The 12,896-nt window shown below is 33.7% G+C and overlaps 1 protein-coding gene across 1 annotated transcript; it reads left to right on the forward strand.

The window, feature by feature from the left end:
• The first annotated feature begins 9,265 nt into the window (after positions 1–9,265).
• On the forward strand, positions 9,266–12,595 carry LOC131078880 (pectinesterase). Its single transcript, XM_058016707.2, has 2 exons — positions 9,266–10,600; positions 11,661–12,595. The coding sequence occupies exons 1-2, from the start codon at positions 9,544–9,546 to the stop codon at positions 12,371–12,373; spliced, it is 1,770 nt and encodes a 589-aa protein (XP_057872690.1). The 5' UTR covers positions 9,266–9,543; the 3' UTR covers positions 12,374–12,595.
• Positions 12,596–12,896: the final 301 nt, after the last annotated feature.

Below are 12,896 nucleotides of genomic sequence, written 5' to 3' on the forward strand. Positions count from 1 at the left end.
AAATTCATTTGGTCTAAAAAATACATCATTATTTGTAATCAAATCAATTTTGCAAGAAATCTAAATTTGATAATAACACTTTCCAAGGTAAAATTAATTATAACCTTACTGATTGGTTTTTTGTAGGGATATGATTTGTCCACTTTGTGAAGTATTTTATTGTAAAAAGGGTCCATCTATGACCACCGCTAGATCTCTTGGTAATTTCACCAATAAAATCAATACCCCATTGTTGAGAAGGTGCTTCAATAATCATAGGTCTTAATGGCAATGCACCAAATGTTCAAGCTTCCCATAATGTTTTTGACATGCTTCATATTTTGTTACCATCATTTGTGCATTAGAAAACAATGTATGCAACAAATATCATGCTCTCAACACCTTATGGGCTATAGTTGTTTCTATAAATTGTCCTCCACAAACTTCACAATGTATTTCATTGAGAATATTTTTAGCCCAATATCATCTAAACAGAACAAAATAATTGCACCCCTATCTCTCCAATACAAATCTCCTTGTATAAAGACATAGTGGATTTCCTTAAGCTTTAATGTTCTCTTTTGATTATCTATGAATTCCTCATGACAATTCATTTGCTTAAGATAATAAATTATATTTAAATACTAGGGAGTTCTTTCCAAATTAAAAACCATGTCTTCCTCGTCTACAACATTTATTTGTGGTACCTCAAGGTTTGATTGAACCATGAGATTTGCTAATCCTTGACCTTTAACAGGCTTTGTGATTTGGATCTCAATATTAAAATCTTGAATCATATTGATCCATTTAAATCTCCTACAAGTAATTTCCTGCTACATAAAATTATCTTTCATAGTACCATGAGGCACAAAAGCTACTATTTTAGCTCCTACCACATAAGGCCTGAAACTCTTAATAGCTTTTACCAAGGAATAATATTGTTTCTCCACTATCTTATATTTGTGTAAAGGAGAAAAATAACCACTATGAAGAGTGGTCGAACCCCTCGAGGACTCAAACTTTAAGTCTCCATTTGGAAGAAATTGTTGGGCACTACGACCTTTTAGTTTGTTCACTCGTGAAGGAAAATGTGCATTTAAGTAGTCCATATTAATTGATAAAAATATTTAGCTCACAAGAAATGAAAGTATAAGTCACCAAGACCTTCTAGATGGATTTTCACTCTTTGCCTAAGAAATATTCATGAGTCTAGGACAATAATGTAGTGCAAAAGTGTCCTATATAGATAGGGCAAAAAGATCGTAACGTAAAGTATAAAGATATAATACAATGTCCTATAACATAAATGTAATAAAAATGCTAAAGTACAAAACATAGAACATAAATAAAACAAAGAAAATACTAGGAGGAAGCAAAGGAATACATACAATGATCCTTGAAATGAAGCTTTAATTCAAGAAGCCTTCTCCTTTGTTTAAACCTACACATAGAAGGCCAATGATAAAATGTTGGGGTGGTTGTGTTTAGAGGCTTGCCTTATTCAAACCCCACTTTGGTGTTTCTACCTCCATGTACGACCTATAGATGCAATCATGGACAAATAGATAGATGAAATGAATGGTGGATGGAATAAGATTATGATTCTAAGAACCAATAAAATGTAAATACAACACTCAACATGTCACTCTCTTTTGAAGCCAAAAGTTGTAGACCTTTCTAAAGTGAAGAATAGAAAGAGGCTTTCAGGTTGTGAAGCTTCAACAACGACAAGCAGTAGGGTGGTAGAGTGTTTTTAATGAAAGTATGTAATAATAGAGCACTGATATGCTGGTGAATGTTCAATAAGTTTGGAGAGTTAAAGAGAGATCAAGAGGGAGGTTGAAAAATGTTCAAATAGAGTGGAAAAGGCAAGTATATGAGACCGCTAATCATTCCTAATGTTTGTGTAGTTGAATAGGAGAGTTACACTACCAAATACAATAATTGGAACATTCCAATGGCCAACTTAGTCACAAATATTTATGGGATGTTAGTGAGACACATAGATGTCTCCAGGATGCACACCTTTCCAAGTACAATCTAGACTTAATAGTCAAGAATTCAGGTATGGAGGATGGCAAAGATGGCCAGTGGGTTAGCACTAAAGAATAAGGTTGGCAATTGTCTTGATTTATGACTAAAGGGAAGGCCTATGTAATGTGAAACATATAAGATGCATAGGTTTAGGGCTCCACATATACTTATCTAGAGAGAGTGATATTAAATCTAAGGATGACTTAAATGATGAAAAGCTAGTTAAATAGGTGTCTCTTTTTTTTTCAATTGATGGGGTCAAGCTAGCTTCTAAGAGGCTAAGAAAGTTGTGTTTGGAGTTGACCCTATTATTTCTCTACATTAAATCTAGCACTATTACTTTCCATATTGTGGTTCTCCTCTAGGTTTTATGGAGACAAGGAGAGACTAGCCTTAGAGGAAGAATGGAGTTCGTGTCATTATTATGGCTTCTTTTGCAATCCTTCTAGTGACATGTAGGGTAGGACATGTTTGCCATCAACCTTTTAGTGAGGAATTTTCCATTTTCTCTTCTTACTGCATGTTTCTTATCTTTTCTCCCTTTTTCAAGTTCTTTTTTTCTTGTTGTCATGGTTCTCTTTGTGGAGAATTACCCACTTTGTATTTTCCTCTTACAAGAGGGGTTGAATCGGGTGATACTGTCAAGGTTGTTAATTTTTTTTGGGATTTTAGTTGATCTTCCTCATCCCATGATGGATTTTAAAGCAATGGATAAGGCAAGGTTTCTTTGTATTCAACCTTTCAATGAGGTGGTATTCATTGCACTACCCTTGCTATTCTTAGCTTCTATTCCCCCACATGCTCCCCTTTAATGATGCCTTGGTGGATTGTTCATAGCAGAATTTTTTCCCCTTGTGCTTTCTCCACTTATGGCATTGGATTATTTTTGTCTAGGCTTCTTCTAGTTTATCCCATTCTACTAGATTTCATCCTTTTAAGTGTTTCTTGGTGGTGGATGTTGCTATTAATGGTTTTGTGGATCCTTAGTTTTATGGATGTCCTTCCACTTTTTGTAATTGGTTTTGCGTTCATTTGGTGTGAGAATGTAAAAGCTTGTACTACCTTGTTGGCTTGTCCTTTGATGTATCTATGTGCTAGTAGATCGTCTATGTGGGAGATTCTGGTATCCATTTTGTATGTTATTAATATTTTTCCTCTTTTGAAGCTTCTCTCTATCCTTGCAAGTTTTATTATCTCATTGATAATATACTCATTGAAAGATTTTTTTGGGACTTCCTAGATCAATAGTGAGGGGACTTTGATTTCTCTATTCTCAGTTATTCCTCCTGAGCCTTCTCTAGAGGTGGATTATGGTCTTGTGGGTGTGGCTAAGATCCCTTCTTAGCATCACTTGGAAGTGGGTGACATGCTAAGTTATGTTAATCGACTTGGTATGAAATGTTCAATAGCCTAGATATTTTTGATTGGTTACATTGAGGGGAATTTTCCTACCTTTACCCCATTCTAGAAGCCTACTGATCCTATTGAGGTGGATTTTGTTGCAGTTTTTTCTTCTGCTTGTACAATTGAGGTGGATTCTGTTGCGAGTTTTATTAGGATTTTTTCTCTATATTAAAAAGAAGCGGCTATAGGATTTAGGTTTTATAAAGGCCTTTGTTTGATGTCTCTTTTAGCTCTAGTATCTATTTCTATAGAAGTTTGTCTATCAAGTTACCAAAAAGATGTTATGCTTACATTTGCAACCATCTTCTTTTGTCTCTATTTGATCTTAGAAGTTCTTCATGGATCTTTTATGACCCATTATTTGGTTGTTTTTATAGTTCAAGGCATCCTATTTGGTTAAATATTTTAGTGATCCTTTTAAAACTTGTACTTCTAGTATATAGTTTTGAAAAACAAGTCTTAGTTTTAGGCCAAGACCTTTTTTTCCTACTAATTCTTGCTCTAGTATAAAGCTTATTATTTGTATTACTCCTTTTGATTGAGACTCATTGTTCTTGTATTTTGGTTATTAGAATTCCTATGTTTTTTATATTCACCTTAATGGCTCCTTTGTAAGGGGTTTGGGCCCCTCTCCCTCTTTACATGATTAGAACAACACATGTATATATGTATTTGTGGGAGATGATTTACTGAAATGGTTGATGGAGTATTTAATGATATTATTTATACATTTATTATCAATAAATATTCTATCTATTTATCAGATCACATAGGGCACAGTAGAAAACAATGTTGAGTTCACAAAAACTAGTGTTACCATTGAATATTTTCATAACTGATATCATATTATTGTAGTTGGAAAGACTAATTATCAGTATTATGTCTACAACTTATCACCTTTTGTTCCCATTGTTCCTTTAGTTGATGTAAACACTATGAAATCTATTGTGGACACCTTCGAGGAAATGTGGTATGGTAATTTGAATCTTGGTCAAGGTTCTAAAGATATCTATTGAATTCCATCACCTTTATCTACTATTACATTTGATGATACTTTTGTTGACACATTTTTGGTTTCTTATTATTCAATATAGCATGACTCGCATTGTCTTCTAGATATGGCTATTTGGAATAATCACTTAACAAATATTTTGGGTCTATTCACAGAGTCTCATTTTAGATTCTAGAGACACTCTTGATTTTATTCATCTTATCTTTGATGTAGACTGTCCTTCTTTAGTTTTTATGAGGAAACACTCTAACCCTCTTCATTTCCTACATTATGATTATTCTTCATAGTTTTCTATGAGTATGGATACTTTTGAGAATCATTTGAAGGAGGTCTATTTATCTTTAGAGAAATCTTTGTTATTAGATGATTTTGTACATTGGTTTGTGGAAGATTCTGGATTGTCATCTTCATTAATGTGGTCTAGAATGTTTGATTTGATGGTGAAACTTTTAGTATCAATATGGAGACACATTTGAAGTTTTATAGACATTTCACTTCGTCCTTTTTCAGTCATCTTCCAATCATGAATGGGAAGACATTCTTCATTACATATTAGCTTTTTCTCTTCCAAGAAGAAAGAACATGGGTACCTAATATTCCCTAGTACCTAGAACCCATATGACATCTTGCATTATTTGCATTAATGTACATTATACCTTAAGTTGCACTAAAGGTTGGATTTATAGTGTGGAAGAGGTATTTTGTCTAGCAAGTTTATCACCTAGACCCTAATCAGACATGTTACTTAAGTTTATTTAGGGTACACATATAGTAGTTATCAATTTAAGTATATAGTTATAACTTTATGTCTCAATTTATAAGATTAAGACATGTTTCATAATCTTATGCAATATTATGTTCACCTTGCCCTATATAACCAAGGGGTCTTCTTCATAATCTCAGTCCATTCAATCCATATTAATCTATCATTTGCATCCTTTGATAGAATAACATTATTTTTTCATAGTTGATCTCTCTCCTTTTCTCTTTTTTTTTTGAAACTATATTTGGTAAACTTTTTAACATGACTGATGATGTGAGCATGGCATGCCCTCTAGCTCCATGTAAAATACTTTTGACTTGCAGCTATGAACCAGTGAGGCCATTAACAATGGACCTCATCCCCACACTTCACTTGATCAAACTTGCGAGCACAATAGCCCAACGAAATCACAAGGCATGCAATCTTAGTGGCCCAACAAAGATTTGAACCTTGGTGACTACTTCACCAACATAGTGTTTAAACACAACACTACATGTCTAAAGACCATAGTTGATCTCTCTTGTACTTTCACGAAATTCCTAGATTTTGGGTGGCTACAATCTTCAGCCAAATCTTGCATGGTATAGAGAATTTTATATCAGCTATTACATAAAAAATCATAAATCATTGAACCTATATCAAACATGAGCTCCCAATAGTTTTATCCAAATATTAATACATTAAGTTATATAAATTGTTAGGAGCTAAACTACTTTGTTATACAAGGAGGAACAAATAAATATGTATTAATAGAATATTTTATCATTTATTCATCCAATATAAGTTCTTATTCATTGGGAAAATAAAGAGAGATAGATTCAACTGGTTATAAATTTGAGAACAATAAGTATAGACACATGCAAACCAAATATAGAAGATACACCATGGAATTATTTCTTCTTTAATAATTCATGATGAATAAAATAAATATTGTATCCATTATTAAAATTTCTTCTCAGAGAATTGAAGATGGTTTCATAGTTATTGTAATGACCATCCAATAAAAAATATAAAAGTACAACAAATGTGAACATATAGACAAATATAATATCATTGATTAATCATACTTAGACATGGGGGACATATAGATCATGAAGTCGTTTCTACAGGATTACACCTTCTCAAGGCACATATAAAGATATTCCTATAATTTCTCAAGATATTATAATTGATTTAATTAACATAAAATTAAATATAGATAACCTAGTATTAAAATTTCCAAATGTATTTTCTCCTAAGAGAAACATGCACACATATAACTAGGTGGTTGTCTTAGGTCGTCCAAGATAGCTCTACTTATTTCTACTTCTTCTAAGATAAAATATTCTCAATTATTTCTATTTTGGAAACATATGTTTAGGCATTTATCATCTTCAATCATGAATCACACTTATTCATATTTGATAATATGTGTATCAACATTTGGTAAGTTTTGATCATAAAACATCCATGATTGATGCTACTAAAAAAATTCTTTGAATTCAAATTTCCCAATGGACTTCAACTAAATATTCCTTTGGTTTGTATGTCTACCATTGGTTGTGATCAAATGTCAACAAAATATAATGCTTCATAAATTTTTAAAGTACAATCATTTTCCTATGGGCTTAATTGTTCTATTTTCACACATAGCACATGGCTCCATAAATCTATTTTCTCTATAGTTATCTACCTTATTACCTTAGGAATCCTGCTTATTTCCCTATAACTTTATAGGCATAGAGAATTTAACATAACTTTTGATCACAATCAACTTTTGGGGCACCATCATATTCTTGGCTTCTAAAAAACTTGTCTTTGATTGAATAATTTTCTCAACTAAACACTTTCCCTTTTTTCTTAGTGCTTTGAAACCTATGATTTTTTGTTGATTAAAATTTTTGAACACTATCTTTATGTTTGTGGCTCTCATTGATCAATTTATGATCAATGGAATAAAGTGGAATATAGACAAGGAAAATCTCTACATATTCAAGTTGTGTGAAGATATAATATTTGACACTTGTTCTTTATAATGATAAACAAAATGTTCACTTAGGTGGCCTATGAATACCTATCAAAATTGAGGGCACAAATAGAATAAAGTGAAAAGTAAAGGCATAAGAGTTAAAATTTTGAACAAGCTACCATGGGATTTAATTATTAATCTTTACATAGGCATAACATGGAGAGGTCGTATAGAGGCAATGCATCCCAAATCCAAAAAGGGAAAGGAAAATCTTTTTTTAATAATATCTTAGATGGATATGTTGTTAAATATGATAAATATTAAACAAAAATTACATACAAGTATCAATTTCTCATCATATGGTGGTATGATTGTTGGACATAAATATTTGATGCATATAAAAATTGAAACAAAGTTATCTAAAGAGTATTAAAATGAACCAAGAGTAACTAATTACACATTAATGCTTACATTTACTCAACATGTGTATGAAAAATAAGTGACAAAGTTCACCTAGCTCACATCATTTGGAAACCTATTATACAAATGTCATTTTTTCCTTCAATCAAACCCCTTGGTGGTATTTCAATGATTAACTAAAATTAAAAGATACACATGTATACAATATTTCCAAATGACAATGCAAGTAGATAATGTAGTCACAATACTCTACAATATTCTTCTGATCCTCCCATATGAAAACTCTTATCATGGTCCTATACAATTTACATGAATTTAAGTTGATTTTCAAATACACCATCCTAAAGTATAATTTAAAATAGATTATCTTATAATGACTACTAAGATATTTAAATGTTTATAATTTAAATTGTTCCTTGTAGTAATAAATTGAACTTATATTATGCCTAAATATCTAAATTAAAGAGAAAAATATACAAGTGGATCTAAATATATATTAGAATAGTTATCCCATAAAGTAATCTATGTGAGTATACTAATTTAACCATTGACATGTACTATCAAATTCAAGATTGGGTAAGACTACATTGACTAAAGTTTATAAGACATATATCACGAATAAATTTTGATACAAACTTCTTAGGATTCTTGCTCATAGGAGTTGTGTTGCTTAGTTGCCAAACACTCAACACAAGCAAGAATGGTTGGTTTGAAGCTAGTTGAGGCCATATAAAAGAACTTAAAAATCTTGCACCATATAGAGAATGGCAAGAAAAAATCTATGCCTATGATATATAATAAAGAAAAAAGAAGACCAAATATTCAAAGAAAAAACAAAAACCCTAACAAAACACTTTATCATCCTTTTAGATAAAATTTATCCAACACCTAATCCTCACATGCCCTCCATGACCTTCACTATCGTATTGACATCATATTTTCATATTTATCTATTTATAATTTAAATCTTCAGATGTAAGAATAAATTGAATTAAATATTATACCCAAAAACTTAAATTAATAAAATACTAGAGTAAAATATTTTGTAACATCCACATAAATCTTTGGCACACTAGTTTAAATAAGAACAACTAGGTGCTTAAAACCGATACATAGGACGAAGAGACGTAGACATGCAATTTAAAGAATTGCAAACACAGCAAATAAAATGTATCAAAGTTTTCACGCACAGAGTACAATTTATCGATATCGATGGCCTCTGAACGATCCAAACACCAACATGAGTGTAAAATTAGTTGTCATGGCTGTACTTGAATTTCGTTGAGTTGTCATTTGCAAAAAACGAATGCCATTAAATGAACAAAAATGAATACAGGAATAGAAACTCCAGGTCTTCACGTGTAAGAATATGACATATTTCCAGAAATATGAATAATAAGAATGCAAAAAGTTCAGGATTCTTGTGCTCAAATCAATCCACAGTACCTATTCAATCACCTCATAATCAGAACTAAAAAGGCTTGGAACTTCCAATTTGATCTCAAAAATTATTGCGCTCTTCCCAGAAGCGCACCCCATGAAAGTGGGAACTGTAAAAATAGCAAATAGTTGATTAGTATGTGCATTGGCAAGATTCTAACGTATTAATCTTCGGGGTTTATTAGGATTAGTTTATTTTTCTGGTTTTGTTCAGTTTTGACAGTTTTTGTGAGACAGTTTAACTGTTCCAGGGCTGTATTCTTCCTTTTTGTATTGAAAATATCATACGTCTTTTCTTTGTCATTTCCATTCTATTGGAAATCCTGGCATGACAGACCATATCCAATCCCAATTCACGATAGAGACGAATAGATGATCCAATCTCTACAGGTGGTGTCGTAATCGAAATTCTACATAAGCGAATCTGACAAGGCATTAAGACTCAACCCATCCATTCTTAGCGAAAGCTTGTCCGATCCCTTGTCCTCCAATCCTTTTGGCGTATCAGACAGCGTTAACAAGCAAATAGAAAATTTTAAGGAAATGGAGGAAGCAAAACCGGTCATTTTTACCAGGAGGGCGGTCCTAACGGTTGTAGTTTCTGTCACGCTCTTCGCCACGGTCATACGTATGGCTGTTCTTATTGCCCCCTATAACAGCCATCATAGTCGTATAGTCATGAAAAATTCAGTCCATATGGCCTTGGGCTCAAATCATTCGATACCACCGGCTTGCCAGGGCTCTGCAGATCCTCCGCTGTGTGCTTCGACTATGGCTATTTTAGGATCAAAATGGCGTCAATATGACCACGACGAAACTTCTGTAGATCTTCTCAAACAAGCCATCCTGAAAATAAGTGCCTTCGTAGAACAAAGCACAGCGAGGGCTTTAGCATTGATGCCCAAAGCTGCCCCAGGATTAGAGAAAATCGCTCTTGAAGACTGTCTCGATCTTTACAACCTTACTCTCGATGAGCTCGGGCAGGCGTTTCAGTACTTGCTCAACTTCAGCCAAGATTTGAACAATCCCGAGCAGGGTTTTGAGGTCAGTTATGCCCAGATGTTTCTCAGCGCCGCCATTACCAACCAGGACACGTGCATTGAAGGATTTGCCAACACAAATGGGGTCCTCAAATCCCAAATGCAACTCAGCGCTGAAGTAAATTCTTATATCCTTAGCCCTTGTCTTGCCTTGTCTAAGAAAATTTCAGATCTCTCTGCAGCGTCTCCGGCTCCCGCTCCAAGTCCGGCCAGTCGCCGTGCTTTACTTGGGGACTTGAATGATGGTTTTCCGGCGTGGTTGTCGGCCTCAGATCGCAGGGTTCTGTGGACGTCTGCTGGAGATTTACATATCGATGCCGTAGTTGCCCAGGATGGTACTGGAGATTACTGTACAATTAGCGAGGCTGTGGAAGATGCACCTCAGAAGAGCGAAAGGAGATATGTTATATATGTTAAAGCTGGAATATATCGTGAGAATATTGAGGTCGAGAAGAATAAGCGATATCTCACGTTGATTGGAGAGGGCATGGACTGCACCATTGTAACTGGCAACAAGAGCGTTGCGGATAACCTCACCACATATCATACTGCAACTTTTGGTAAATCCTCTCTACCCTTCATTCTAAATCACTGTTCTTTCTTTCAATTATGTAAAAGTTTGTACCACTTTCATATAGGAGGTCTAGGAGGTCATGCATGTGTTCACCAAAAAATGGATACATCATTCACTCTTTGTCAAATCATATTTCTTTTTCTTGATTATGTCGAAGGTGTGCACCACTTGCATATAAAAGGTAGCAATATATGAATGTATTGATAGGTTTTAGTGATAGGCGATATTAGTGATTTTATTTAAAAAATAGATACTCTGCAATCCTTTTAAATCATTGTTTTTTTTTCTTTATTAGGCTTTCTTTATTAGGCTGAAGGGTGTACAGTTTATATATAAGAATAATAGGTCCATGTTTACAAAATCAAAAACCAAAATATGCATATATTGAAAGCTTGTAATAATGGGAGACACATTAGAAATCAAACATCAAATGAATATAGTAATATTATGTAAGAAACAAGATACTCCACAATCTTTCACTTTGTGTTATATAAAATCCAAGTAACATAAATCGTAACTGAAATATTCGATCATTTGATACTCAAAAATATCTTAATGATTTCGTCATAGCAACTGTCTTAATCATGATTTTACAATTTTCTTCAAGATACTTATAACTTGATCATAATTCTAATTAACTCAATCTCAACTAAGAAAAAGAGATTTTTTCTTTCTTAAATATCCTTGGTGACACAAAAAAATAAATCTAAAAGTTATAAAAATAAAGTTTTTCTTTCCCAAATGTCCTCCATGACCAAGAAAAATGTTTAGCATGTGATATGAAGTTCATTTTTACTGTAATCATACAAAAAGTTTTTTGCTTTCTTAAATGTCCTCCATTATCAACAAAAATCTTTAGCATGTGATATAAAGTTCATTTCTACGGTTGTTGTACAAAAAGATTTTTTCTTTCTCAAAGGTCTTCCGTGACCAAGAAAAATCCTTAGCATGTGAAATAAAGTTCAATTTTCGAATAGGAACTGTAACCAAATGTGGCTGATGTGGATTTCTTTTCTCTACAATCTGACATAATTTCTGGTATGCAGCTGTAAAAGCCGAGGGATTTATTGCCCGTGACATTACTTTTGAGAACACAGCGGGAGCAGAGAACCATCAAGCAGTGGCCCTTCTAGTTGCATCCCATGAATCAGTGTTCTACCGGTGTAGCATGAAAGGCTACCAAGACACTCTTTACGCTCATTCACTTTACCAATTCTACAGAGAATGTGAAATCTACGGTACAGTAGATTTCATATTCGGCGATGCCGCAGCAGTGTTTCAGAAATGCGTGATAATGGCGAGGAAACCCATGAAAGGTCAGCAAATCACCATAACAGCTCAAGGCAGGAAGACTAGCGACTCAGAAACTGGCTTTTCTGTCCATGTCTGCAACATCACGGCTGCTCCTGACCTTCTTCCTGTGAAAGACTCCTTCCAAACATTCCTGGGCAGGCCATGGAAAGAGTATTCTAGAACTGTGTTCGTGCAATCTTATCTAGACGATATTATTCAACCCAAGGGTTGGTTGCCATGGAATGCCTCAGATTTTGCCCTAAACACTCTCTTCTACGGCGAGTACAAAAACTATGGAGCTGGTGCATCAGTTGAAGCACGTGTGAACTGGACTGGTTATAAGATCCTTGAGCATCCTTCACAGGTCAAGAAATTTACTGTTGCCCGTCTCATTCATGGTAAAAAATGGCTTAAGCGTACAGGAGTCCCATTTATCGCTGGTTTGAAGCGTGGTCACAGAAACTGAGACTCGTAGTAACATTCTCTTCTCTTTTATCCTGAATCTCGACCCATTGAAGTTCTGATCGTCTTTGTATTTCATAATTCTTCCTGTTTCAATGTAGAGGAATGATTCTTTATCATACTGGAATAATGGAGGGCTAATTGGTCTCCCTCTATTCATTCCCTTTGCATCTTGTTTGTGAGGTGAACTGATTGCATTTTCAAATGAAGAGTAGATTAGATTCTCTGTGTTGCTGCCATGGAATCTTATTTCATCGTGGGCTCTATATGTGCTTGACATTTTACAGTTTTAATAACAAGTTCGCTGTCTTCTGTAACTTTACTCAGGCCTGCTGGAAGCGGGCTATTTCTAATTTTTAAGTGAAAAACAGAAGATAATCTAATAAGAACAATTTTCAATTCGTCTAACAAACGCAAGATGATCAAAACAAAACATTTTCCCTTCAAGATTAGATTTTTAAAATATGTTTTTATAAATTTTGATTTAATTCTTAAATTCTTTGGTTTTTCAAAATAATATTGTTTTT

This window comes from Cryptomeria japonica, chromosome 2, assembly GCF_030272615.1.
Source record: "Cryptomeria japonica chromosome 2, Sugi_1.0, whole genome shotgun sequence".
Lineage (NCBI taxonomy): Eukaryota > Viridiplantae > Streptophyta > Pinopsida > Cupressales > Cupressaceae > Cryptomeria > Cryptomeria japonica.